Below are 27,628 nucleotides of genomic sequence, written 5' to 3'. Positions count from 1 at the left end.
ATTTTGATGTTTAGTATACAGACAGGGTATGAGCTAACAAGCTAGGTGATACGAGTAGGATACTTTTTATCCCACGGGAACGTGGATGAAACCGCTGTTACAAGCTAGAATTATCATAAAATGAAGAACGGATAATATACAGGTAAATCCTCTACAGTATGAGTCTAAGATATAAATAAAGACCAGGGTTTCCCAAACTATGGGTAACGCAACTCACGGGTTGCAAGAGAATTTTAAGTAGGCTTTGTCTGTAAAAAGACACACTAATCAACCGTTCTGTATTTTATTTTTTATATTGGTAGCGGTTGAATTCCCTGAAACTGCGTCCTGAGTTTACGAACATGATTTCAATAGGTCGTAATGCAGACCAGGGGCCTTAGTCTGCTATTACAATTGTGTCAGAATGGTCGAACATTGAGTAGTGCAAGAGGGAAGGAGCTCTACAACCTACATAGCTCCAGTTTGGAAACCACTCGACTAGACCATAGAGAGCCGGTACGCAGTACGCAATGACGTAACACGCGTATGAAGCTTCAATTAACTCGTCTCTTGTAGCTGCAGACGCAACCAATGATGATAGACTTAATTTGTTGATGAAAGTTTCGTAACAATCGTTATTTTATTTCAAGTGGTGATTATTTACACGTAACCCTTTTATTGTTGGGATTCTGATATAGAGATGAGGAAAGAAACAATTAAATACCTGGGTACCTACTTAAAACAGTACAGCAGTAGTAAACAATGTGTTTGTATTGTTAAACTTAAACTTATTGTACAAAAACGTCATAAAGATTGAAGATATTTATATCCTATATAAATATGATCAATTCGATATTCAATAGTTACGTTGAGTAGGTATATCTACCTATATAAGTCTTAAAATACTACGCTTTAATAAGAAAATAAAAATAACACAAAAGCCTTTTCCTAATTGATTAAACTAGCAACTGGGATAGAAGATAATCCCAGCGCCACTAGATGGTCAACCGATAAACATGGCGGCAGAGTCAGACGGCGCCTTTAATTAAAACATAGATAAAACCTACATTTAGTATTGTACGGAAGCCTAAGGCATTAGTTTCGCAGAGAAAACATGGAGAGAAACTGTTTCTGATTTCCATGATGTTACATGATTAGATTACAGTTGTGTGTGCTTTGCATACACACCGTATCTTACGTTCTTGCCAGAAATGCATATACCTTTACCTAGAATTAGGCGTATGGATAGTATGACATTTTTGACAATATTCCTACTTTTTAACGCTGCATCTCCCGAACTACTGGTCCGATTTGAAAAAAATCTTTTTGCCTTGGATAGTATATATATCAAGGAATGGTATAGGCTGTAAAACGTCGCGCTACAATAAATAAGAGCAGAGCAGAGCGAGTGAAATCACGCGTAAGTGTATAAGCGCGTAAGCTTTTAATAAAAAGTTGATAATCAGCTGATTTGATGACTGGATACCAGTTCATAAACTATATACAAAACACTATCAGAAACTATAGTCATCCAAAGCCACTGTTACAAAGAGTTAGGAATTACTATCTTTTGAAGATTTAAAACATTTCAACATTCATAGACATTAGTAGCATCCCTTATAAGATTATGTAGGTTGTGACTACCAACTAACTGGCTACTCATTAGCCGAACTGTCGAAACATTGCCATCTTTAGTTTTATTACCGATTCCGCCATACCTAGCCTAAGTCCATCTTGTAATTTTGCTAAGAGGAGACCAATAGTACGGCTATCACTATCGCGATTCTTTAAGTGGGGAAAATCGTCCAATGACTGCTATCGCCTTGGGCGAGGCGTAAGGGAATGTCAGACTCTTACTGACTAAAGACCACCCCGTTCGTTCCCACTACTACTCCTGCTTTTCGAGCCGGAGCCCCGATAAACGGCTCTGCACTGTCGCGACTACCAGTAAAAATGTCTAACCAATCAACTATCGCATGTAAAATCTATCATTACAAAATGTCCAGCTGTTTAGGAGAAGAAAACTTTCAAACAAGCTATACACAAAGGTTATTTACTATTACGTCAGTTTAAAAATGATATGATTGACGTTTAAAAAGCTATGTACATATGTATATTACGACTGACATACTACTTTACCACCCACGCGCCATCGTCGTTTAAAGAGTTCAAGAGCTCTACAATTTTTCTTTAGGCGTTTTTTTAATTAACTCATCATTTGGAAATATCTGGTTTGGGATAAGTAAACCTTTATAAAGATGTGTTTGTGTTATTCTGAGGAATTGTATTTTGTCTCGCAGAATGTATATTTTTATATTAATCGTTCAGAATCTATAGGTGTCGCTTCCAACCGTTAGTTAGTAGTAGCCGTAGCCGTAGTAGCCGTACAGTTAGTAGTTAATTAAATACATAATTTTAACACCAACAACAACATTAAGGATCTGCTTTAGGAGGCCAAGATAAATAGCATTCAAACGCTTGTCAAATGAGTGGACAAAAAAGTCAATGTATTGATTTAATTTTTACTTTGACATAACTTGTCGAATGTCGGTGTCAATCACAGTAATTATGTTTTGATTTTTTAAGCACTTGTTGAACTACCATTTACATGCCATTAGTGTATTGAGAAGATGAGAGATAGCCATATAGGTATAGTAAGCCATACTTCTTTCCTCTCATCATTTTAAGTACCCATCAATCGTCAAATCATGTAAGAACTACAAATCGTACAACATAATCACGACCGTAGCCTATAACCCAAAAACAACAACCTCACATTACGCAACCAGCTCCTGTCAATGTTCATTCACGTGTAAAAAACTAAGACAACAGCACATCAACATAACCCTAATCTTCAAACTATTTTCGACTTCATTACATAGCAATGAAGGCTACAAATTCTATTGACAGATTGTGGTAACACGACTTGCAGCATCTTTGCTACAAAATAGTCTATAAAACCTCAATTTTGAACTTCATAACATAGCAATGAAGGTTAAAAATCCATTGACAGATTGTTGTAAAATGACCTGCGGTTGTACTATAAAAAAAAAGTTAAAAAATGCACATCACATCATACTCTCAGGTCGTTGGCGACGGATGATCGCAGTTACGTCATCGCAGTAACCTTTCACTGCGTACCGCGTAGATGCGTATGCGCAACCGTACAACTTGCGGTTAAACGGAATGTGAACAAACATGCTGATGAAGAATGGGATGGTGAGGAAAATTTACAGACAGACAAATAGAAATCTTTATTTATTGAGACGTTTGTAAGTCTAGACATGTGTAGAAATATTATACATAAAAAACTTAGGAGGATAATAATTGTGGACCAATCAACTAAGCGGATTTTATTTATTCATATTTAAATACTCATGACAATTCACGAAAGATGCAGATGAGCTGACAAAGAAAGGATGTGGTATTCTTATATTTGACGGGTCGACTTTTGGCCACTTCCTCGCCTGGTGGTAAGTGACGATGTGGCCTACAAGGGAGCACGTCTGCCCATGAGCAACCTGTTGCTGTAAAATGAAGTAGGCTATTCTTTGAGATAGATTATATTAATTCATCATGTACCTAATTCGTACTGAAAAAAAAATCAGAAAAAAACAATTTCAAAATACTAAATATTTTGACAAGAACTAAGTACCTAAATCAAAAAGTTATCTTGAAACAAGCACTCACCATATAGACACTAATACTTCATACGCAGTTATTACAAAACGATATACGATGTATAAATTAAAAAGGCTATAAAGATCGAATCTAGACATGGCCATGACCTGGACAGCTCAAGAGACGGATGATTGTGCTTCTATACCAAACTCTTACCTAACGCATCTCAAGTGAATCAGTTTGATTGATGTGACGTCACCATGTGAAGAGAGGCTGCTATGAATATGATATTTATGTATTTGTAACCACATGCTCATGTTACGTGAGTGATGGCAATAGAGTAATAGAATAGTTAAATTTAAATGTGATATACGTATCCCATTTAGGAAACAGGTATATTTTTTTAAGGAGGGAAAATCATCTAATGCCTTCTCTCAACTTGGGCGAGGCGAGAGGCTACTCCTGCTTTAAACCGCCCCGGTAAATCTCCTAGGTCGTTCGCAGCTCCGGATCAAACATCAGCCCCACTGGGCCCCATCTATGGTGGTCTAATGATTCTATCGGAAAACAAGTGTATCTATGGTATATTGTTTTGTGTATATTTACCAAGCTTGGACCTCTAATTATATTCCTCGATGAATGTAAATGAAAATTTCAATGCTAAGAAATTGTACTGTTACGAGAGAACAAAAAAGTTTAAAAAAAATTAAGAGGAAACCTTTGATGTAGTCCAAATGCTAAAATTAACACTTGTTCTCGTCATTTTTAGATTTCATAAGCTTTAGTCTGATTACCCGTAATTAGTGTTCAAATTACTGTCGCCATTAACTTAGGCTCTAGAGTAGGCGTGCCTACGACTGTTGCTAAGCCACCCTTTTAATTAAAACTGGTTTGAAACTACTTTTCAAGTTTCACAATGCTTTTAAGATATAAATAGAATGTTGTTCCTTTTGAGAAAGGAAACTGCAAATATAAATATAACTATGTATATAGGTATATGGTATATAAAAGGCAAACACGTTCACAGAGTGCGTTGGTCTACTTTCCGATCTCGATACGATGCATATATTTCTGATTATCTATAGTTAGTATCTGTGTGTAATGTAATATAGACCTTAAGAGGGTTTACTTAGTGAAGTTTTACTTTAAAAACGCAATGCAGTTTGATAGTTTTGGAAATCATTAATGATAAATGATATTTATTTTTGCAAATAGGTTACAATGTAACACCTTTTACTCGTCAATCTCTTAAATAACTAGATGAGGCTATCGGACTATTCTAAAAAGAAATGCCGAAACAAACTCAGAGGTCATGGTCTCTTTTAATGTCCAGACAAATTAAATAAAGATGTGAGAGAATTATTACATAAATTTTGCGCTTATCACTTGTAAGGGAATGTGAAAAAACTAACATATTCCTTTAAAGATCCTTTGTATCATCAGCCTTAACTTCGAACCTGATCAGCATCAAGTGCAGTTAAAAACTACTGAACAAACGTGCTCACTTTGTCTCATAATATTTCTAAGATCAACAACCATCTTGCATTGTGTTTGTGCATGTGGCACCTCCACTTGAATGAAAGCGAGACCGGGCCGTGCCGAGCATGCACTTTCACCCCTACTCACCCACATTTCACGGATTTCAAACCAAACCGGCATACGATCTTGAACTCTCCGGCCAATTATGTTAATACTCAGATATTTATAACTTGGAATTATTCAATAAATTGATTATTTGCTTACTAATACAGAGGTGGGATAGATATCATTTTTCTATTAATTTTTCTTCGAATAAATTTGTAAACGCTTTCTTTTTTTGAATTTGAAATAACTAGTCGCCATTATTATACTCTTACCAATTCAGCGTTTTTTGGTAAAAAATACAACATCTAATATGACCTAATCATAAATTCCCATGAGAAAAGTTGAGAGGTTACATTTTACGGAGGACATAAAACAAAAATGTAGCAATGTGACATTTTTGTCACTTGTAATCTGGTTTTATGTCACCGATAGTGGATCTACAGCAGCATCGTCGACGTAAGGTAGTGTGGGTTGTGTAGATATACGTAATATACTGTACAATATGACGTAGGCCCTACCACTTTCTCCGCTCTCACGGCCAAAAGGTCGCCAGTCGGTTGAAGTGGCGGAGATGCGAAATGTTTCGTGTCGCCAGCCGAGAGAACTACTCGCTAAGTCCGATTGACTTGATATATTGAAGACAGATTGAATGTTAGATTGTAATTATTTTAAACTAGTTTATTATTATATAGGTGGATGAACACTTGAGGAAGCAACTATAAATAATATTACATTACTATAAGTAATATACTATAAGTAAGTATGCACTGATTGCATTGATTTGTCGCTATTTGATTTCTGCATTGGAATATGACGCACTTTAATTTTATATATCATTACAAGGCAATGGATGCCCAAGATTTTATGATTGATTTAATTCGAGGCAGATGCAAAGCAGTATCCAAAAAATTCTGCCATTGACACTAACCATGTGACTAGATAATGATTACATTCTTAACCTTTTTGTGAGTCGTGTCATCGCTTACTTAACCTAACTGATAGTAATCTAGTTTTCCTTTCTTTATACGTGAGTGAGATGAGAAAACTGAGATAGAGACGACTGAGGGTCACGTTGAGGAAGACACGCAGACATTAAACTTAGGAGTTAACTTTTTTAATAACTTAATTATCTCTTAAAACGCAGTTGAAATTAAACTATGTCTAATTACTAACACTGTAGGAAATAAAACAATATGGAGATTCATTTGGTGACGTGACTACGCGATGACAATGAAATTTCTAAACATGTTTAGTTTTTTTAAGTTTCTGTTATGCAATGTTACGTCTAAATACCTATAGAAATAGGCCATTCAATGTAACAATTTTTGTACCGAGTGAAATTGTACCAAATATTATGTAAACTTACTTATTTTTATGCGAAAACAGCTCGTAACACATTAGAGCAGTATTTAAGCTGATTGGTAGCAATTTTAAGGTATTAGTAAATATGTAACATCTTCTAAACTTTGCATATATGAATAAAATAACACTTAAAATGTTATGAACCTAAAGGTTAGGCAATAGGCAAATATGTAACACTTCCTTTAAAAGACCATAAAAAATAAAAACTTTTGAAATGCCTGAGAAGACCGTACAACACGACATTATACCTTTTATTTTTCGAATGTAACATCCACTAAGGATCTGCATATTGTCTTATACCAGGTACAATTATACAAACTGTTGATTTTCTCGCCTACCTATCTAATTTATTTTGTCCGATCCGAAAATCCAATCAAACCCTTAGCTTTCGTGGACATGGCCAAGCTTGGCGTACATGGCCGAGCTTGGCGACCATGGCCAATCTTGGCGAACATGGCCAAACTTGGCGAACATTGCCAAACTTGGCGAACATGACCAAGCTTGGCGACCGCGACCATGGTTAAGTTTGGCAAACATGGCCAAGCTTGGTGAACATGGGTAGCTTGGCGAACATGGCCAAGCTTGGCGAACATGGCCAAGCTTGGCGACCACGGCCAAGCTTGGCGAACATGGCCAAGCTTGGCGACCATGGCCAAGCTTGGCGAACATGGCCAAGCTTGGCGACCATGGCCAAGCTTGGCGACCACGGCCAAGTTTGGCGACCATGGCCAAGCTTGGCGACCACGGCCAAGCTTGGCGACCACGGCCAAGCTTGGCGACCACGGCCAAGCTTGGCGAATATGACCGAGCTTGACGAATATGGCCATGCTTGGCGACCACGGCAATATACTCCTCCATTGGCCGATGGAAACAAACTGAGATACTGTCAGCCCATTTCAAAAATACTGCTGTTCTAAAAACGTTAGATCCGATCAAGGCAAAGACATCAGCTCGACAGCCTCATCACTTCCCATTCCGCCTCGCACTTGACGTTACAGCAAAGAGGTGTGAACTTGGAGAAAGTCATATTCTTATTTCTGTCGTCTTTCAACCTTTACTTTGTATCCAACTATTTCATTTCCTACCTTATGCCTATTGTTTTTGAGTTCACTTTCTATTTTAGTGGCTGCATTATTAAGTTTGTTAGGCAGATGTGTGAATATTAGCATATGTGTTTGGATTAGTTGTGTTAAGTTCACAGATGGTTGGGTTTTCATTATGCGTGGAATTGTCGCATGTTATGTCATTCATGGTGGAGTGTATGCTATGTATATGGTAAATCGCACGTGTCCATCTTTTTCTATTCGACATGTGGGTTTTACGTTTGCGTGAAACGTGGCTGATCTCTCGCATGATTTACTAATCACGTAAACTCAATTTTAGTATAAAATAGTATATTGTTCTTCTTGATACAAGCCAATGTACAAGATAAGACAAGTAAATAACTCCTTATTTAACTCAAATAAATAAACTCGACAGGCAAACAAAGTGCATCATCCTATAATATCCACCACTATCACAATCAGACTTAAAAAACCAAACACAAGTCTATCTCCAACCCATCACATTAAACACTGACACAACAAACTTCTACCTTCCACAGAGCTTACATCAGATCACGATAAACATCAACCAGACAAACAGAAGCTAGGAAGAACTCAGGAAACATCAAATAATAAGTTAAAATCATCTAATAAGGAAAGAAAAGGCATCAGATAAGTTCACTTACCGATCCAACCGGCTAAAATATAAAAGAAACAGGTTTTTCAATACTTTCTACAAACATTGATAATAGTTCGTTATATAAATTAGAAACCGCATATGGAATGGATGGCTCAGGAAATGGAATCAATGGTAGCGTCCGAATTTTGCATACTTTAGATGAAGACGGGCCGCATTGTGTAACATTTGATTATATTGTGTGTGCGAACAACCTGTTGCCATGAATAGAATGACATCTCCATAAAAGAGTAAGTGTATAAAAGTAAACGCAATGTGGTATAACCTAAGTACTAACACAAAAAAAAACCTTCCCTAAAAACGAAACTTCGTCAGTGCCAAATTAGATGTTGCACCAATAAGGTACATCTAGCATAAAATAAAACTTTATTTTAAGCATTTATTTAGAACGGCCCAAGCCAATTAAGGTAGCAAACCCAATCAGAATAAATCAAATCAGCAAAACATTGATTAATCACATAGCATCAAAGTCAATATGTAGGACAAAGCTTAATAATATTGATCGAGTGCTCAAACAATTTCAAAATGATATACTATTAACACACGATCGTACTGATAGGAATTCCATACGACACGTGAAGTCAAAGGTTAAGATTAAATTGAGAAACGTGCTGATTTCGGCTAAGCATAATTAGGTTTTTACAAGCAGTAATCACAGCAATTTGACGATTAAACATAAACCTAATGACGATGTGACTTAGGTAGTAGGTCTATAATCTTCCACGAAATTCCACAGCGAATCCATAATAATAGACAATCTTGGAGGACGTAAAACATTGCAACATCTGACACGGAATTCTTAACCTCCAGAAATGGAAGCAAAGATAAACATCGAGATAAACAAAGAGGCAGTTTTTGCAGCACTATCTAATACGGTTGAAGATGACGTCTTCCCATTGAGCGAGCGTTGAATGCGCGGTATTCGCACGATTGCGTAAGCGCATCATTGCTTTCCCATCGCTACGACTAATATAACGAACGATCTCGGTCTAGTGTGGGAAATTGAGATAGGCGTGGAACGTCAAGAGTTTATCTATACATATAATAAAATCGTAGAAAAGTGCTGTCTGTACATTGAAAATAAAAATAAAAAAAATAGCAGGGGTTATTGTTATGTCGATGTCGAACCCAAAAATGTAATTAACTTTTTTTTTGTCTGTTTGTCTGTTTGTCTGTTTGTCTGTTTGTCTGTTTGTCTGTTTGTCTGTTTGTCTGTTCGTCTGTGCGCGCTAATCTCAGAAACGGCTGATCCGTGTTGGATGCGGTTTTCACGAATATATTGTGGGATGCTTAAATTTACATTTAGTGTTTGTTTCATGTCAATCGGTTCATAAATAAAAAAGTTATGTCAAATTAAAGAATCACGTCGAACATTCTATGCTTATACCATTAATCTCCGCAACTATTTGACGGATTCGGTTGAAATTTGGTACAGATATAGTTTAGAACCTTAGAAAGGACATAGGATATTTTTATTTCAAAAATTCCGTATAAAGTACGTATTAATGTTTTCATAAATAGATGGCATTGATCGCGCTCGTGCTAGATTACAATTGATTCAGTTCATGTTATTGTTTTAATTCATTAAATTTGTTTTTAATCAAAATAGTAAAAAGCAATGAAAAATATAATATAATACAACTTTAGTACAAAGAAAACGCTCTAACGGAGTATAGATAATTCTATGTCGATCGTTACACGACTTCGGTTCATGTTATTGTTTTAATTCATCGAAAAAAAGTAAATAAATAGTAAAAAGGTATGAAAAATGGTAATATCAATATAATACATTTAGTACAAAGAAAATGCCCGAACGGAGTATAAATAAATAATCCAAGTTGTCTTTATCCTCGATAGTTCGAAATAGATCGCGCTATGGTTTCGTTACATTCATGTGGTTGGGTATCGGCCGAGCGCTTCGGTACTATCGTAATTGAAAAAGTGATGTTGTCAGTAGAATGATTATTTGTCTGTAGTGGTCCTGCTGTTTCGTATATTCTAAATTGGTTTCGTTGTATTTGTCAATTAATAAGTTTATTTGTTAAAGTTTTCCTGGTTTTCTGGTTAAACTATTTAACGTAGGTTTAGCTTGATATCGATATTTAGTAGTTACTGTAGTTAGTTTTTTACACGCAATTGTAAGTTTAATTTATAAATTAATTAGAGGATTAAATTTAAGTCGTTTCTTTTAAATTATTTAGTTTAAGCTTGGTTATTATAGCATAGAGGATAGGTTGTAATATAATTTCTTTTTTAATTGTTATAAATTCGTAATTTGTAGCTTTCTTTCGTTTTAAGTTAGTTTTCATCTTAAGTTCGGAAAGATTATTAATATTTCTTTAGTTTAAGTCCGTTTTTAAACTATTTTTTCAATGCCCTAAGTGAGTATACATCTATTAAATTCAAACGCAGAGCTCATTATGTTGATTTTTGAAAAGTTCCCTGGAATATCTTCCACATCTCATTTTTGAAGAGATACCGCGAGATCGGGAACTATGTGGTTAAAACCAAAAATTTGCCGGAAGTCACTATTCCACGCGAACGAAGTCGCGGGCAAAAGCTAGTACGTAATATCAAACGTTTGGACAACGATTTGAGATTGGACGTGGCACATCATGATTTGTTTCATTGTAATCTTTCAATGGAAGCGGCCTTTTATTTTTATGGTGCGAGGAAGTTGGGGTTTAGAAGATTCTCATGGTGTGATAGCCAAAAACCATTGTTAATTGTTTGATTGGTTTTATGGAAAAACTTATTTACACTTTCCCTCTTACTATTTTATAACTAAAGCTGTTAAAACTGTGGTGCAATCATAACGATACAAAATGCAATTTATAAATCTACTCCATTGTCACCTCGAACTAGATTAACAAGTGATTATCACACAATTATTAAATCTTTGACTAATCAAGATTTCTTACAACGTAATCAATTAATCAATCTAGGTTATTCAGCAACGGACCAGGTAAAAACCGCACTAGTTAGGAACTAACACAGATATAATTATAAAAAAGAGCAATACAACTTTAATGTAACGTGGTAATATCATTAAACATGGCACCGGACAGTTGCCACAAAATAATTTCAATCATTTACACTTTGGAAATCTGCTATAATTTTCTTATTTAGAATACCGGTACGGATTTTATGGCACTTTGATTGTGGCTATTTACAACATTCTATTACTGGTAATTGAAATTAAGTGATGTTGTAAGTAGAATGATATAACTGGCAGTAACGTTGCACACTCGAGGAGTACTTTACTGCCATGGCAATAGGTAATGATGTTAAAGTAATCAGCACATGTATGGAAGATGATTGTAAAGGGATTGCTGATGGGGCAATTAAATTTGAATGTATGTAAATGTGTTACACGCAACTGTAATGCAAATAAGAGAAAGAGGATTACTTATTTCCTAAACATGGTATTACGAGAGCTATTTGACCTTTACCGCTGTTTAATAGATGTTGTACCGATGTACGTAGTTTGTTCTAAATAGATATTGAAGAAATTAGAACATCATTGGCACTATTGAATGATTATTAAATTCAAATCTGTTAAATATTTAAGACACTGATGATTATTTAAACGAAAATAAATATCCCTAAAATCAAATAGAATATGAAAAGAAAGCGTATAAAATAAGACTTACTCAAGACATCTGTGCAAGAAGTGCAGGAAGGCAGGGTCGTCGGACCTCACGATGGTGGTGAGAGCCCTGGTACCAGGCCTCCGCTTCCGACCCTTGGAGTTGGTGATGCTGCGGGGGCAGCCTTTTGAGTCTGCATAAAAGTAAAAGATACATTTAAAGACGAACTTACAACGTCTACATGTATACAGTGGTAATAAAATTAAGACACAGTTAGGTCATCCCATGGTTTAATGGAAACATGATTATCTCACCAAAAAACAATCTCTTCCTTGTAGCATGCAGCAGCAGGTCTGGAGGAGGTGGTCCAAGCAGCTCCATGATGCAAGCCAGCTGCTCTGATTCATTCTCGCCCGGGAACAGCGGGTAACCAGTGTGGAGTTCCGCTAGGATGCAACCTGGGACCAACGTAGATTATAATTAATATTTTGTATACCTATTTTGATAATTACATAATTCTAAGTACTTAATAATACTTGTCCGACTATTACGGGTATTTTTTATTTAAGATAAGTGATGAGCAACTGTTGGTAGGCGTTGCCGTCGATCATAAGTTGCGTAAAGGCTGCATTCCATAGTGTCGATGTCTGCTGTGCGAATCATGGGGTCACCTTTCTCCCTCACTTTCTATAAGCTAAGGATTGTGACGCGTCCACTCTTGTATGGAAGATGATTGTAAAGGGATTGCTGATGGGGCAATTAAATTTGAATGTATGTAAATATGTTACACGCAACTGTAATGCAAATAAGAGAAAGAGGATTACTTATTTCCTAAACATGGTATAACGAGAGCTATTTGACCTTTGAGGCTGTTTAATAGATGTTGTACCGACGTACGCAGTTTGATCTAAATAGATATTGAAGGAATTAGAACATCATTGGCACTGTTGAATGATTATTAAATTCATATCTGTTAAATATTTAAAACGTTGATAATTATATTTTAAGCGAAAATAAATATCCCTAAAATCAAATAGGATATAAAAGCAGCAGTTAGACAGTGTTGGTGTTAGGTAGTGTTCCGTAAGATAATACTAATTGCCACTTTCCCTACATTAATGTTATTTAAGTTAATTTCCTTGAACGCTTTTGTTAGAAAACTTTCAGTTGTAAAATGTAATTGGGGTTGTATTTTACAAGGTTTAGATTTATCTGCTGATGTTAATATACTATGGCAATGTCTCCCATGGAGGAAAGTAGACACAATGGGCCGCCAATTTCTACGAATCTTACATACCTCTTTCGTTTCATCAACAGTCATCAGTCTTCTCATGCATGCTCGATGGTTAAGAGTATTTCTAATTTGGCCCTTCTTTATTATGTTTGTTTCAAAATGTTGTTCAAATATTGTATAGATTATTATTTATAATAAAAATCACTTTATCGAAGTATGGCTGTACATTTTATTAATTTCTTTGTTGTAGCAACTTATGAAATAAATACAATGATTCTCTCCGATCTAGGCATTAAATCAGAGACCTATAATAAATTACTATTACAGCACTAACAATGACATCAACAAAGTCACAACTGAATGTCAGCTGTCGTTAAAATCGACATTACCAATCAAAATTAAATAACAACAAGTAACATACATTTACTTAGCAAATTACTCTAATACTGTGTCAAATATAATTACTATACGTAATACACAATTGAGGCTTTGAGGTCCATCACTATTTTATATAGAAGCTTGTAAAAAGACTTACATAATGTTTTAATAGGCATTTGTAATAGGTAAATATGTACCTAGTATTTAATTAATAATTGGGACGAACAACGGTGCTATAGCATAAAGATGTTACAACACAATGGTTAGAAAAACAAAATAGCTTTTGAGATTTGACCACATCGACAGTCAACCATTAGTCACATTTTTTTTGAAAGTAGGATATCAGTTATTGTAAGTGAAGTAGTCATTTAAAATTGACCATGAGTTTTTAAAGCTTTACTATAAAATTAGTTTATTAACTCAGAGATATTTAATGATAACTTAAACTATTCCTTAGTACCGTTTTTGTTCCGAAAACAATTTCTAAAGGGTTAAGTAATCATTAAATGACTCTGTGTGCGGCGGTAAGGGTATTATGAAATAGCTCTGTATATCCTATTGATATTCGTATGTCATAAATAATAATACGTACGAGCCTATAAGAACTTTGGTGTCTTCAAATTACAGTTTTCACATAACCTATTCACTTCTAACTTAACCGAAACCTATTAAAATTAATTAAGAGACCACTCACCCATGCTCCACATATCGATAGGGGTCCCGTACTGCAGGCCCAGTATGACCTCAGGGCTGCGGTAGAACCTCGACTGTATGTAGGTGTAGACCCGCGCATGCGTGTAGCACGAGCTCCCGAAGTCTATCACCTTGATTGAGGAACTGCCTCTCGCTTTTAGTAGGATGTTCTCCTGAAAACATCCGGAGAATTCTTTGATTAGGAACTTTATTCAAAAAATTAACAACTACTTAGGACTTAGTTACTGGAATTAGTATTATTTAATTAATATTTAATATGCACAATACGAGAACAGGCTGATGTTGATGATGATGTACACAATAATAGTGGTACATAAGGCGAGCTGAAGATTAGGTTTGTTTTCCTGAAGATGACAGGAATGATTTCATGTAAACAAATAGAAATGAACTAAAAAATCTAATAAGTATTATTAAAACAATGATTTCCTGATTTAGTTAATTGATATTTGCTTCTCATCAATCAAGTCACAACTAACAAAAGTCCTAAAGACATGATCAATTCCTCGAGAACTGAAAACCCCATTGTTGCCAGTCCATAAGCACGTAACCGGAAAAATCAAAAAACCCAAAAAACATCACCATACATGACCAAACAAATTAAACTGTTCAATGAGGTAGATGATATTTGTCCTGATTTTAAAATAGAGGTCAAAAACTCACTGGTTTGAGGTCACAGTGAATGATGTTCTCCCCTTCTAGCAGCCTGAGGCATCGGAGGAGGGAACTCGCGAACCTCCTGATGAGGCTCAGGCTAAACCCTTGATAGTTGTTTTTCTTGATCAGCTCGTATAGATTGATGCTGGATTTTAAAATAAATTTTGTTAGTTCAATAAGTTTCAAAAATGAGAAGAGGCTTTTGGTCAGCACTGCTGACCTAAGATCTCTTTTTCACTCGATCATTTATAGGCTGTTGATGTGATATGTGTGAATAAAAGTTTAAGGATAATCAAGTCTTATTAAACTGATTTTCTTTGACATTTAAAAAGCGCAGTGTTTTTAGCATACTTATACCTTTCTTTATTACTTTTCGCACTATGATAATTTAATCGAATGCTTCTTCAAAAATTCAGAATTGAAATAACCTGTCACACTACCAACACAAAAGTGCCATGTATCATGGCGCTCACCTCATAAGCTCAAAACTGATGCAAAGATGGTTCCTGAAGTAGAAATAGTCGAGCATGTGAATCACGTTGTGGGCTTGGTCCTTATCCTTCAGCCGGAGATGATCCAGCACCCTCACTTCCACCAGCGCCTGGTGATGGAACCTCTTCTTATTCCTGATGATCTTGATGGCGACCTGAGTCCCTGTGCGATGATCCTGAGCCCTGATGACCTGACCGAAGGATCCCTTGCCGATCACTTCGAGGATCTCATATCTGTAGGCTATGTGGTCGTGGATTTGCTGAAAAAGGAGAAAGATAAAGATTAGAAAAACAGTAACATTATAATGTTGAATGATTTATATTTTATTAAACTTAACATCGTGCCTAAGACCTTTTTTCCTTAAACAAAAATTCAGCTCCATTTGTCATTTTTATTCGCAAGACATTAGGCAGGCCTGACTAGACCAAACCGGGTGGTCTTATGTAAAGAAGTCTATGGAGTAAGTAACTCGCAGTTTTAACCACAGACCTCAAGATCAAAAGTCAGATCACTCATTTAGTTTGATATTTCCCCCTAATTGATCGTAATCTTGTATTGAAATTTCCCTAAAGCAGTCATTAAGACCAATTTCTTTGTTAAAGGTCTGGCATCTGAATGGCAAGTGCTTACCATATTGAGATTCAATACTATCCAAGTAAATTACTGTAGTATTGGAAAGTAAATAGAAATCTTCGGTATTGTATATTTTGCTTTCAAACTTACTTATTATGATGTTCAGTTAACAAGTTAATAATGAAGTGTAAATAGGTTTTAAAAGCTATTGATGAGTATTTGTACAGGTTTTATTTATGTCTGATATTATACACACCTTACAATTTAGAGTCGGTTCATATCTGACGGAACATGCGTCGCGTATCATCGGTCGCGTAACGGTAGAACAGACTTATATATAAAAAAAATAATTGACCGTTCAACCGATGATACATCAGTATGACCGATGATACGCTCAACGTATTTACATCAGAAGTGGACCGACCCTTAACTGTGCAGTCGATGCAGTCGAATTATACAATTGAATCATAAGAACTATACAATTGAATCGTGTAGTGTGTAGAGCAAATAATTGAACTGTACAGTTTTAACTGAATCGAATTAAGAATAGATAATACTGTACAGTTAAACCGTAAGGTGTGTAGGCTGATGGACCTACAATTTATCTGTACAGTCCGACTATACAGTAACTGAACTTAAACTGCCTCGTTGGTCGATTTGAATTTATTTTAAGTGTGGGAGAGCCATGTTTCGGCACGAATGGGCCGGCTCGACCGGAGTGATACCACGGCCTCACAGAAAACCGACGTGAAACATCGCTTGCGTTGTGTTTCGTTGTGTGAGTGAGGTTACCGGAGGCCCAATTCCCCCTTTCCCAATCTTCCCCATCCCCATTCCTGAACAACAACCCTTAAACTCCTAACTCCCAAAAAGCCGGTAACGCACTTGTAAAGCCCCTGGTGTTTCAAATGTCCATGGGCGGCGGCGATTGCTTACCATCAGGTAATACGTCTGGTCGATTACCGGCATGTTTCATAAAAAAAAATATATATATATATATATATTCTAGTTTGACCAAACCAAGTTCTATTACACTTTTAGATTTTAAAATTCGCCAACTATCCTTTATCTCTCCTTTCTTCAGAGAATAACAAGCATGATCATAATAATAAATTTTCTAAGAGCTCGCAGCTAATGGACAGACTAAGCGTTTTTAATTATTAAGCTTTGCTTGGCGTGTCAGGGCTGTAGGAGGTAGTATAATACCATTTTGAAAAATTAGAGTTGTGGAGTTAGTCAAACTTAAATAGATAGGTATTGTAGTTACATACATATTCTGATTTGTTACAAAATTGTGTTGGTTAGTCATAAGTCTTTAACTGTGGGAGAGTCATGCTTCGGCACGAATGAGCCATCTCTACCGGAGTGATACCACGGTCTCACAGAAAACTGACGTGACACAACGCTTGCGTTATGTATCGTTGAATAGATGAGGCTGACTCCGGTAACGTAATATACTTGAGCAGGCCCACTCGTGCCGAAGCATGGCCCCCACAATTAAATAAAATTTTAAATCATCGTATTCACAAATTCACGATATTCCCTGTGAAGGATACAATTGGTACTTAGTAGAATGATGTAATATGTAAATAAACATTTTATAAACGAGTCATAAAGCGAAATTACAATATGAAATATTAAAATGGCGGCACGGGACGAAATTTTTAGACGATAAAGGGAATTCCTTTATATTGAAATTCAATGCTGGGGTTTTGAACAATTAATTTAGTATAAAATTCGGATCTCGTTATTCCCATTAGGTAAGGTTCAGGATCCTATTTAATATTCCATTTGAATACTTTATTTTTTGTTGGCCCTGATCCGTTCAACTTTTTTTTTATTAATTATTTGGTTAAACAAGGTTTAGGTTTTTAATTAGCTTTCAATCCATTTCAATGCTGAGTCGAATTTTTTTGGAACGTTTATTGAATGAATTGTACACGTATGTTACCATTTTTTAAAATTAAACTAACTGTTGCCCGTGACTCCGTAGAAAATACTTTTTTTCAGGGGGAAAATTTTCCAAAGACTTCTCCCGCCCTATGTTGAAGCGGGAGGGAATGTCAGACTTGTACTAACTAAAAACTACCCCGTTCCTACTCCTGCTTTGAGCCGGATCCCCGGTAACCTGTTACGTTGTCCGCAGGTCCGTCTAGGCGTAAACTATGTTTTCTGACATAACTTAGATTTTTTCTAAAGTGTAATTACTCTGTTAATGCCGGATCCATGGGCAGCGCCAATTGCTTACCATCAGAAAACCCATCTGCCAGTTTAACTCTTACACCATAAAAAACCCTTACCTTATTGTAGCTACCGTTCTCGTCATCGAAGCCGCAGTTGTTGGGCAGGTTGGCGCGCGCCTGCACCTTGTTGGAGTCCAGCCCCAGGAACCACACCTCAGGGTACTTCCTCACCTCATTCCTCTCCCATTCTGATAACCTGTCTCCGTACAGCTTCAGCGCTTCTGTAAGCAAAGAGAATATTGTTGAGTAAATTATGAACATTGAAATATACGTAGTTTCCGAGGTTTTTTTAAGGGGGGAAATTATCCAATGACCTCACCCGCCTTGTGCGAGGTGAGAGGGAGTGTAAGACTCTTACTGACTAAAAACCTCCCAGTTTCTACTCCTGCTTTTCAAGCCGGAGCCCTTGTAAACCTGCTAGATAGTCCGCAGCTCCGGTAGTTTCCTAGTATAGCATTACATTCTTGTTGAGCAAGGGTATGTATTGAAGCTCGATTTTTAGAAAATTATTATTTAAAGCATCAATTTTCTTTGTCAGCAATAACCCAATGTCGAACATACTGTATACCTACTTTAGAAATAAATAACAAAGATGGAGATTTTTGTAAACATGCTAATTAATCCCTGAAACATATTATGTAGTTAGTATTTTTATTGCCATATAATTTTACTACAGAAGAGAAAGAGATACCGAATCGAACAAACTTGAATAAACTTTTTACATTATTAGTTCCTAACATAAAATTCAGTTCACGCATCTCGGTGTAAATATCCTACTAACGATAACGTCACAAATAGCCTGTACGCCATAACTCGGCTATAAATCCGTAGCCGATACCGCTGGCAGTGACCCACATCTCGCATGGCATCCGGCTGGTAGTGACGTCATCACGTGTAATGACGCGACGTGACACGTGTCGTGTGTAAAAATAATGGATGGCTACATGACGCTAATGAAACGGACATTTATTTTTTGGGAAGATTGTTAATGAAATGTATCATCGCATATTGATGGCTAATAGCAAACCGACGTAAAACAACGCTTACGTTGTGTTTCGTTCGTTATGTGAGTTAGGTTACCGGAAGATTCATTGGTACACATAGGATAGTACTGTTGAAACGGACTCAGCCAATCCATGTTTTCATATAGAAAGATGCGTGCTATGGCTTCCCTGTTATTCATACATCGCATACTTGAACTGCTCCTCTTCCTTACACAGCCACATAGCTTAGTATCAGTGGAAATGGTCACATAATTACAACGCTTAGCTACTTAATCATATAACTCTGTTGGAAACACCCTTTTTTTTTGCAGGGGTTGAAACGGACTCATCCAATGACTTCTCCCTCTCCGCCTTGGGTGAAGCGGGAGGCGTATCAGACTCTTACTGACTAAAAACCACCCAGTTCCTTCTCCTGTTTTGACCGGAGCGTCGGTAACCTGTTACGTTGTCCGCAGCTCCGGATGGAAAAGCACCCTGAAGACAGAAACTATAACCGAACTTATTCCTAAAATCGAATATTAAACAAAACCTTGTACCACTTCAGTAACCGTGGTGGACCACTCCACCGACGAAACCAACTCAAACTCAACAAAACTTTTCGTGGGTCTATTCAAATTGGTCAAGGTCACCAAGTACTAACAAATATAGTCACAAGGAGCCACGTGTCCAGCTTTACAGGACCTGCACGTTGCATGACGTCATGAGCACGTGGCCAATCCGCTGCCTTTGTAGCTCATGCTCACGTGGACTGAACAAAATGAGGGTCTGTCTGAGGTTGGAAATTGTATCCTATTGCTTTGTAATTAGGGGTGATTTTTTGGTAGTAGGTGATCGGGATATTGAGAGAAATTCGTTGGTAAACAAATAAATTTGGGAGGATGTGGCGGGCTTCTCCCAATAAAAAAAACAATTGAACATTCTGAAAGTCTAATGAAAAGGGCCTGCCACATTCACATTACAATAAAGTTTATATTAAAAAAAAAAACCAAAGTCTGATGAAGTTTGGAAAGCCATAGTGAGCAACAGTTGTTATTAACATTCGTTATACAGTCCTGTGAGTATTTGATTATTTTACATATAACCTTGTCTTTTTCCATGACATGTAAACCTTCAGCAGACGTCTAACTTTTTGGCAATTAGAGACTAGAGAGTGTGGGATTTTTACTTTCACCAAAACTACCATAATGGCCACACTTAGCATCTGTAACCACCACAGTCCTCTAATAGACCTACCCTGGCGCCCCATAACCTTGTATACCCATATGGATCTTACCATTAAGTAGTTTTTGAAGCACATAATACCTAATTAACATACTCCACGATAATAGAATAACAAGCTACAGCATAATAAGCTTACTGCACTAATAGATTCAGTTGGCACCTTCTGACGCGGAACGTAAGAACCGTTACTGGGTCAAGGTTCGACGCCAGCTTGAAGAAAATACTTACTGGTTTCCGGTATTAAGCCCTGAAGTATTCTGCAGTTATAAGTTCCGTGGAATAATTAGAACCGATTTATTATTATTTTTCGTTCGGTTTTTTGGTATTGATATATGAGTTATATTATGATTTTTTTATAATTATGAGTTTTTATTTTCTTAAGCCACGGTGACGGCTAACGGCAGAGTAAAAAAAAAAAGTGCAATAATAACAATATAAGCAAAATGAAGTGCTGTACATTAACAAAGATCGGACCGAAGCGAGAGGGAGTGTCAGACTCTTACTGACTACACACGAGCCAAAGCCCCAGTAACCCTTTAGGCAGTCCGTAACTCAACAGGCCGGAACATTACCATAGGATAACATTCTGTTGCAGAGGAGACCCACAAGCCAGTAATGGATTCTTAAGAGTTAAATATTGATGATAATGAAGACCAAAGCTGAAACTATTATGCGATCGAATAAGTTCCAGAGAAGGTTTCAATTAAAAAACAAATATACCAACAACGTATTAATTTTAATTACTGTCAGGATAACGGTCCAAATACTTAGCTGTACAATCTTCGCTGTGGTTCGTAATTGTAAACTATTATAGGGGAATGCCAACAGGAGCGTTAACAGCTAACCGCGAGATAGATGGCGCTCGCGTAGATTAATTACACCCGAGGTCGGTGCAAACGTCGGTACTGGACACTTGTGTATTGATTTTGCCATGCTCAAAATTAGTTTTTATTGGTTTAAAATCTGTATATGCCAATTATTGTAGTCTTCACGTTCATATAAGTGCCCGCTATACTTATGTGACAGATAATGTATACAAATTACGTTCTTAATTCAAAGTTATCTGATACATAGTGGCTATCCAGAAACTGTGAAAACAAGTCCTTATTTAGTGAGCGAGAAAATGTCATAAAATTCCTTAAAGATTCTACTTGTAGCCTTTACAACACGTTCTTTAAAATGCTTTATAAGGCCAACCTTTTAATAAAAAGGGAAAAACAATTCAAACAAAAAATCCCAATCCCAATTTGTCCTTCAATGGAAATAAAACATTTTTCAGCAGAAACCATTAATTCAAAATTGGTATTATTTACTCAATTTTAACGTTATTTACTCGGGCGAAATTTTAAGCTTTACAAAGTGCTTTATTTTTACATCGTACTGGCAACATTTGTAAATTGATGGCAACCTTTTCCTGTGGTAAAAAGTGTATAAACATTCAGAAGCACGTCCTAAATTTTGTTTTCATGACGGGAGGCATTTAAGTTCGTCGCAGATACGTTGCTAGGCTGAATTATAGTGTTCTGAAACGCCTACTGTCCCTAGGAAACACTTATATTCGGAACAGCTGTCATAAACACTTACTGTAGAGAGGATTCATACATATGTAGTTAGTATGAAATGTTAGTTTGACAAACTAGTGTAATTTAATAAATCCGGGATGTTTTGGTAATATAAATACAACGTGTTAACGACTTTGCGTTATGTAACAGCCACTATGCAAAGGCCCTGCCTACATGACACACACTCAGTGTTTATTTGCTCTGTCTGCGAAACGTGCACGAGTCGACCAAACCAACCGCTTGTAAACATGAGATAGTAAACACTAAACAGTACATAGAGTTGAATAATCTAATGCATACAGTACAATTTGCATTGTAGTAGTAGTAGTAGTATATTTAAGTTTTAAGTTAGGCACATAATTATTTGGCAAACTACACACCAAGCGACCCAACTGTGTTATGTGGACGAAAATTGTTATCTATTGGATCTTTAAAAAAAACAATCTTATCCTTTGCAATTAACATGTAAGGGACATGTTTATTACAATATAATTAACTACTTTAGTAACTAAAACTGTAGGCCTAATCCCTGATCTCAAATCCCCAATCCTCAAACCCCTTACCGTCGTTTTTTCACGTCGGTTTTCTGTGAGGCCGTGGTATAACTCCGGTCGAGCCGGCCCATTCGTGCCGAAGCATGGCTCTCCTTTACTCCTACTATAAAGTGAACTTCCTCTACACTTAGACAAACGGAATAACCGGTGTGAAGTTATGTTACAGTACATGACGTTACACAACTTATATTCCCAAAATGCGAAGGTAGCTCCTCGCAGTTTTCCCCGCTACATAAATCTGTGTTATTAACCCATTTAGCGGCGCGCGGCCCGCGGCCATATCAAGTATTCTCACTAGTTAAGTGGGTAGCATTACGTTTATATTGATGGTGGAATAGCGGATTAACAAATCGCTTGTATTTTGCGACTCATGGACGTTTTCATCTAAGTGTACTAAAGTTTTTCTATTTTAGCTTAAGGGTTTTTATGTATTTAACGACATTTTTGTTTCCACCAACCTTTAATGACACCTAACAGTATTTGTTAGGCGCTGGTTTAGGTGCTACGTCACTTTAAATACCTTTTAGTTAAGAGATGACTTAACAACGGGTCGTCAGATATCACACAGTACCTATTTAGTAGCTCTTTGGTATTTTTAAACAATCTAGATTAAAGGGCAGACATAAATCATATAAGATAGATGATATTTATTTCTGTAAGTAATAATTTATTTAATAACAACTACAAGAAATACCTAAAATTCTTACAAACTTTAAAAAAATCATCGTACATAAAAACTGACTTAGTTCAGCGACAACATTCCATTAGAGCCTTTTGTTTTAATGCTTTCAACGGAGGTAGGATCCTCGCACTCTTCCATTCCATTAATTCGAGTCCTAATGGAAATGTCTATATTATGTGTAACATACGTTTTATACGGAGACGACACTTCATTACATGTAGGCACACTTTAGATCTTTGTCTCACTTTAGTCCTTGTAAAAGTCATGATAAAACTTCATATAGGCTCATAGTAGATTGCTAGATCCATATATAGATAAGTGTATCTTAATTTATGCAGTTTAATACTAATCCTTGTATCTATGAGTGATTAAGTGTGCTTTTCCATCGGACTGCTATGTAGCTGTGCGTGGAAAATGCGCAGCTCGCTCAATATGTATTGATAGTTGGGAAGCCATCTATAGCACGCATATTTCCATTTAAAAACATAGCTTAGGTGAGTCCGTTTCACCATTGCAAAGCTATGTGTATTAATGAATATTATTGATGGAAGCCAAACGCATTCAGAACAACCTAGCATAGCACATCACTGGTGGAAAAGTTCCTTGAATGTTACACAAATTCGCATCAGCTACCATCATTTGATTTTTAAAGTCAAAGTCATCGATAAGACATTACAAGTTTATTTTTAATCCACTCGTCATAAAACTTGACATTTCTCTTTAGTTCTCATCCGCTATCGCTATTTAACATAACCGCAACCTAAACACACGATGATTAATATCAGTCGCGTGCTCACGCGCTTGTCATATCTTCGTAACATTGGAAATCTCGATACTGTAACACACACACAATAATTCACTTTGACCAAGTTTGTCAGTTCAAAACTTCAACTTAATGTATCGGTTTCTTGAGTACGGAGTGATTTTAGCTTGTCATGTTATGTGTGGAGATTATGTATGGTTTTTGAGAAGAGTATATAGCTTGTTATATTTGTATATCTATAAATTATACTTTCTGACTGCACGGTTGGCGCGGTGGCTGGGCAACCCGCGCGACGTGTAGCGGGTTCGATTCCCGCACGGAGCAACTCTTTGTGTGTGATCCACAAATTGTTGTTTTGGGTCTGGGTATCATGTCACATGTGTATGTTAAATGTATGTAATACGTAATATAAAACGCACCCACGACACAGGAGAAAATCCTTATGTGGGCCAACGATGAAATAAAAATTGTATTGTTAAATACATTGTATAGCGGCATTACATACTACAATAAATAATTTGAGTTTTGAGTTACATGCCATAATGTGCACTTCTGCCTACCCCTTCGGGGATAAAAAGGCTTGACGTTGTGTGTGTGTGTGTGTATATCTATTGTTTAAGTTTCTATAGAAACTTGGACAAGATACATGAGAAGTTTTCAATTAATCCTCCAACTAATGAATGTCTGACTTTTGTGTTTGATATCCTGAGTATCTGAGTTAGGAACTATGTTGATAACGTAGGCACTTGATGAATGCCTGTCTAGCTGCTAACTCCATCTTGAGTTAGGTCCCATTCAGTATACTTCAACTAAGTTTGGTGTAATCTTTACTCTATAGGTACTAATATATCGAACTGAAGAGTTTGTTTCTTTGAATGAGGTAATCTCCGGAGGTACTGTTCCGATTTCAATAATTCTTTTGGTGTTGGATGGTGCATTTATCATAGAAGGCTATAAAGTATTAAACTTTACGCTATGACCAATAAGAGCGAAGCAGAACGGGTAAAACCTTGCGGAAGCCTACGATAACTCAAAAGAAATTGATTCCCGATTAAGTTAAAACGCGAACCATTACTTACTGTAGATCTACACTTAAAACTGAAGAACTGGAAACGAAACCTAGTTGTTTTAACATCAACTGATAGTTTTCTGCCAATACTCACAAACAATAACACAACACACAATAACCCTCATTAAAAACAGCAAACCAAAACCAAACAATATTTTCCTTTAATTCAAAAATCCATTTCGAATCAAACATATCGAGTTTGCAGTAGCGAATTAACGGTCGATATATTATAATCAAATATGGCGGCCGTCCATCCCCAAGGGGGGGTTGTGTACATGTAATCACCACGCTCGGCTGGACGACCAGCGACTGTTGACCGCGATATGATTGGATCTAATACCAATCGGACCTACGTGTATAGTTACACGTGTGAGAAAGATTTGTAGGCAATAAGATTATTTTATTGGATAGTAAATTGTAGATATCACGCATTCACGCCTATAATTTTCGGGGGCGGAATATCGGGCTCAGTTTTGAAACTGAAACTTTATAATATTACACGATAAACGACAGAGTGTACTTGTCAAATTGTCACCAACGCTACTCGTTCTTTCGGAAGCCGTAAGAGCTGATTAATGGACTACGCATTTGACAAAGAGGATTATGACTTTACGACAAATAATCCTATAAATAGGCTCATAGTTAAAAAATCCCAAAATACCAAGCGATACCAAAATCTAGTACCTATATTAATACTACTAGCTTCTAACAGCGGCTTCGCCCGCGATAAAGAATGTCCAGTATGATATTCCAGACCAGATTATGGCCTACCCCTGTTCAAAATATCATCCCGATCCCTTCAGACATTTTGACGTGATTAAGACACAAACACGCACAAAGCCACAAACATTCGCATTTATAAGATTTTTTATGCCCTCTGGGACTATTGGTAACATATTTCAAACATTCATTCCTCTTTTTCGACAGTCAGTTATAAACCTCTCTATTCTCAATCGGCAAACATTACCGACAATCGCATCCCAAAGGAAAACGTCGGTCCGATGAATACTCAAAGATTTATTCGAGTGTAAGTTTTTACGAGTGCCCATACTTATATATTTTAGGGATCGTCTATTGTGGAATACTTTCCTTATTTCCATTGCCGCAATCTAGGCTTCATTTGTAAACGAACAATGGTGCTTTGTGGCTACTTAGACTAATAGCCCCTCTCGGCCACTTGTTCTGAGAAATGTTTATTAAAATATAGCCTTTCTTATCTCTTATTGTTAAGATAGGACAAGCCTTTTGTTATTTAGGTATCTATACTTAAACCTTATACATAGGCCTTGTTGATCAAGTGGTTGTAAGTTCGATTTTGACTGCACGATTGGTGCGGTGGCTGGGCAATTGGCTGCCGTGCAACGTGTAGCGGGTGGGATTCCCGGGGTGGGATTCCCGAACGGAGCAACTTTTTGTGTGATCCACAAATTGTTGCTTCGGGTCTGGGTGTCATGTGTATGTTAACTTGTATGTTTGTAAACGCACCCACGACACAAGAAAAGAACCTAGTGTGGGGCAAAGGTTAAAAAAGAAAAAAAATATTGTCCAATAAATTGCATACGATTCTCTGATCAGGGAAAGTGATATCTTTATATTTTTAAAGTACGTGTTAACACTTTACATTAACTATTGAAATCCCTAACCCACAAATACATAAGCATCAAAATTATACGCAGTTACTATGACGAGAGTAATCAACACAATTAACACAAGTTTAAAACTTTAATTATTTAGCAGAAACTGCGAACAGCTGTAGCAAATTCAAGATGGCGTCGGTAGTTAGTTTCCCGCGCAAACTGCGACGCTTGACAGTCTGTGGAATAGATGGAGCACTACTGCTCGGTGACTGACAGTCTTATAGCTGTCAGGAGTCGGGAGAATTTATGGCTTTTTGTACAGTCAGCGACTAGATGGAGTGTATTTAAAAGGATTTTGATGTCTCCATCCTTTTTTGTCCTTGCTAGGTTAGCCAATAGTGTCATACTGAGTATATGCTAGATTCCGGATAGAACCGAAGCCTACCCCTTTAGGAAATAGAAATTAGAATATTACCTATTAAACAACAAATATTTAATCCCATAAATAGGGCTGTCGGTAGAGGGCGCCCTAGACGGATACACAGCGACCAGATTGGCGATATATTAAAGAAGGGCTAAATTAAAAGTGCTTTCACCAAAGAGGATGCATAAAAAGACATGACTGTTGATGAAGCGAAAAAGGTATATATGAGTCGTTGCAATTGGCGTTCCGTTGTCTCTGCCTACCCTAGGAGACAGGCGTAATGTTATGTATGTAAGTATTAAATCCCAAACATTGCTCACCGTGTCCCGCATAACATCCATTGCGAAAATTATGAAAACTAATAACAACAACTGTACCGCAAACTCGTAACAGCCATTAGGCATAACTGAAAACTTCAAGGGGACAAGTTCGCCCATAACCGGTGAACTCCACTAATTCAATAGTTTCTCTAAGTGAAACCACTCTCTGACGTCTCTCTTCATTATAGTAAGGACTACTGAAACGAAACTCAATTTGCGCAGTTAGTCTCTACATTAAAAATTGTATCAGAGCTTTTAACTGCGGTTTCATTCTGAGAAAAAATATTG

General features: G+C 36.7%; 1 protein-coding gene across 2 annotated transcripts in view; it reads right to left on the bottom strand.

Annotated features, from left to right (window-relative positions):
• LOC118273524 (dual specificity tyrosine-phosphorylation-regulated kinase 2) overlaps positions 1 to 27,628 on the bottom strand; it is a 76,307-nt gene that overhangs the window by 8,056 nt on the left and 40,623 nt on the right. For both annotated transcript variants that reach the window (XM_035590539.2, XM_035590538.2), the window contains exons 3-8: positions 18,222 to 18,385; positions 15,330 to 15,607; positions 14,863 to 15,001; positions 14,183 to 14,354; positions 12,191 to 12,334; positions 11,940 to 12,069 (exon numbers count right to left, since the gene is read on the bottom strand). In XM_035590539.2, coding sequence (XP_035446432.1) covers positions 11,940 to 12,069; positions 12,191 to 12,334; positions 14,183 to 14,354; positions 14,863 to 15,001; positions 15,330 to 15,607; positions 18,222 to 18,385 — 1,027 coding nt within the window. The remainder of the gene's footprint in view (positions 1 to 11,939; positions 12,070 to 12,190; positions 12,335 to 14,182; positions 14,355 to 14,862; positions 15,002 to 15,329; positions 15,608 to 18,221; positions 18,386 to 27,628) is intronic.

This window comes from Spodoptera frugiperda, chromosome 1, assembly GCF_023101765.2.
Source record: "Spodoptera frugiperda isolate SF20-4 chromosome 1, AGI-APGP_CSIRO_Sfru_2.0, whole genome shotgun sequence".
In the NCBI taxonomy this organism is placed as follows: Eukaryota; Metazoa; Arthropoda; class Insecta; order Lepidoptera; family Noctuidae; genus Spodoptera; species Spodoptera frugiperda.
Note: the sequence above shows the minus strand (reverse complement) of the source record. Positions and strands in the feature narration are given on the sequence as shown.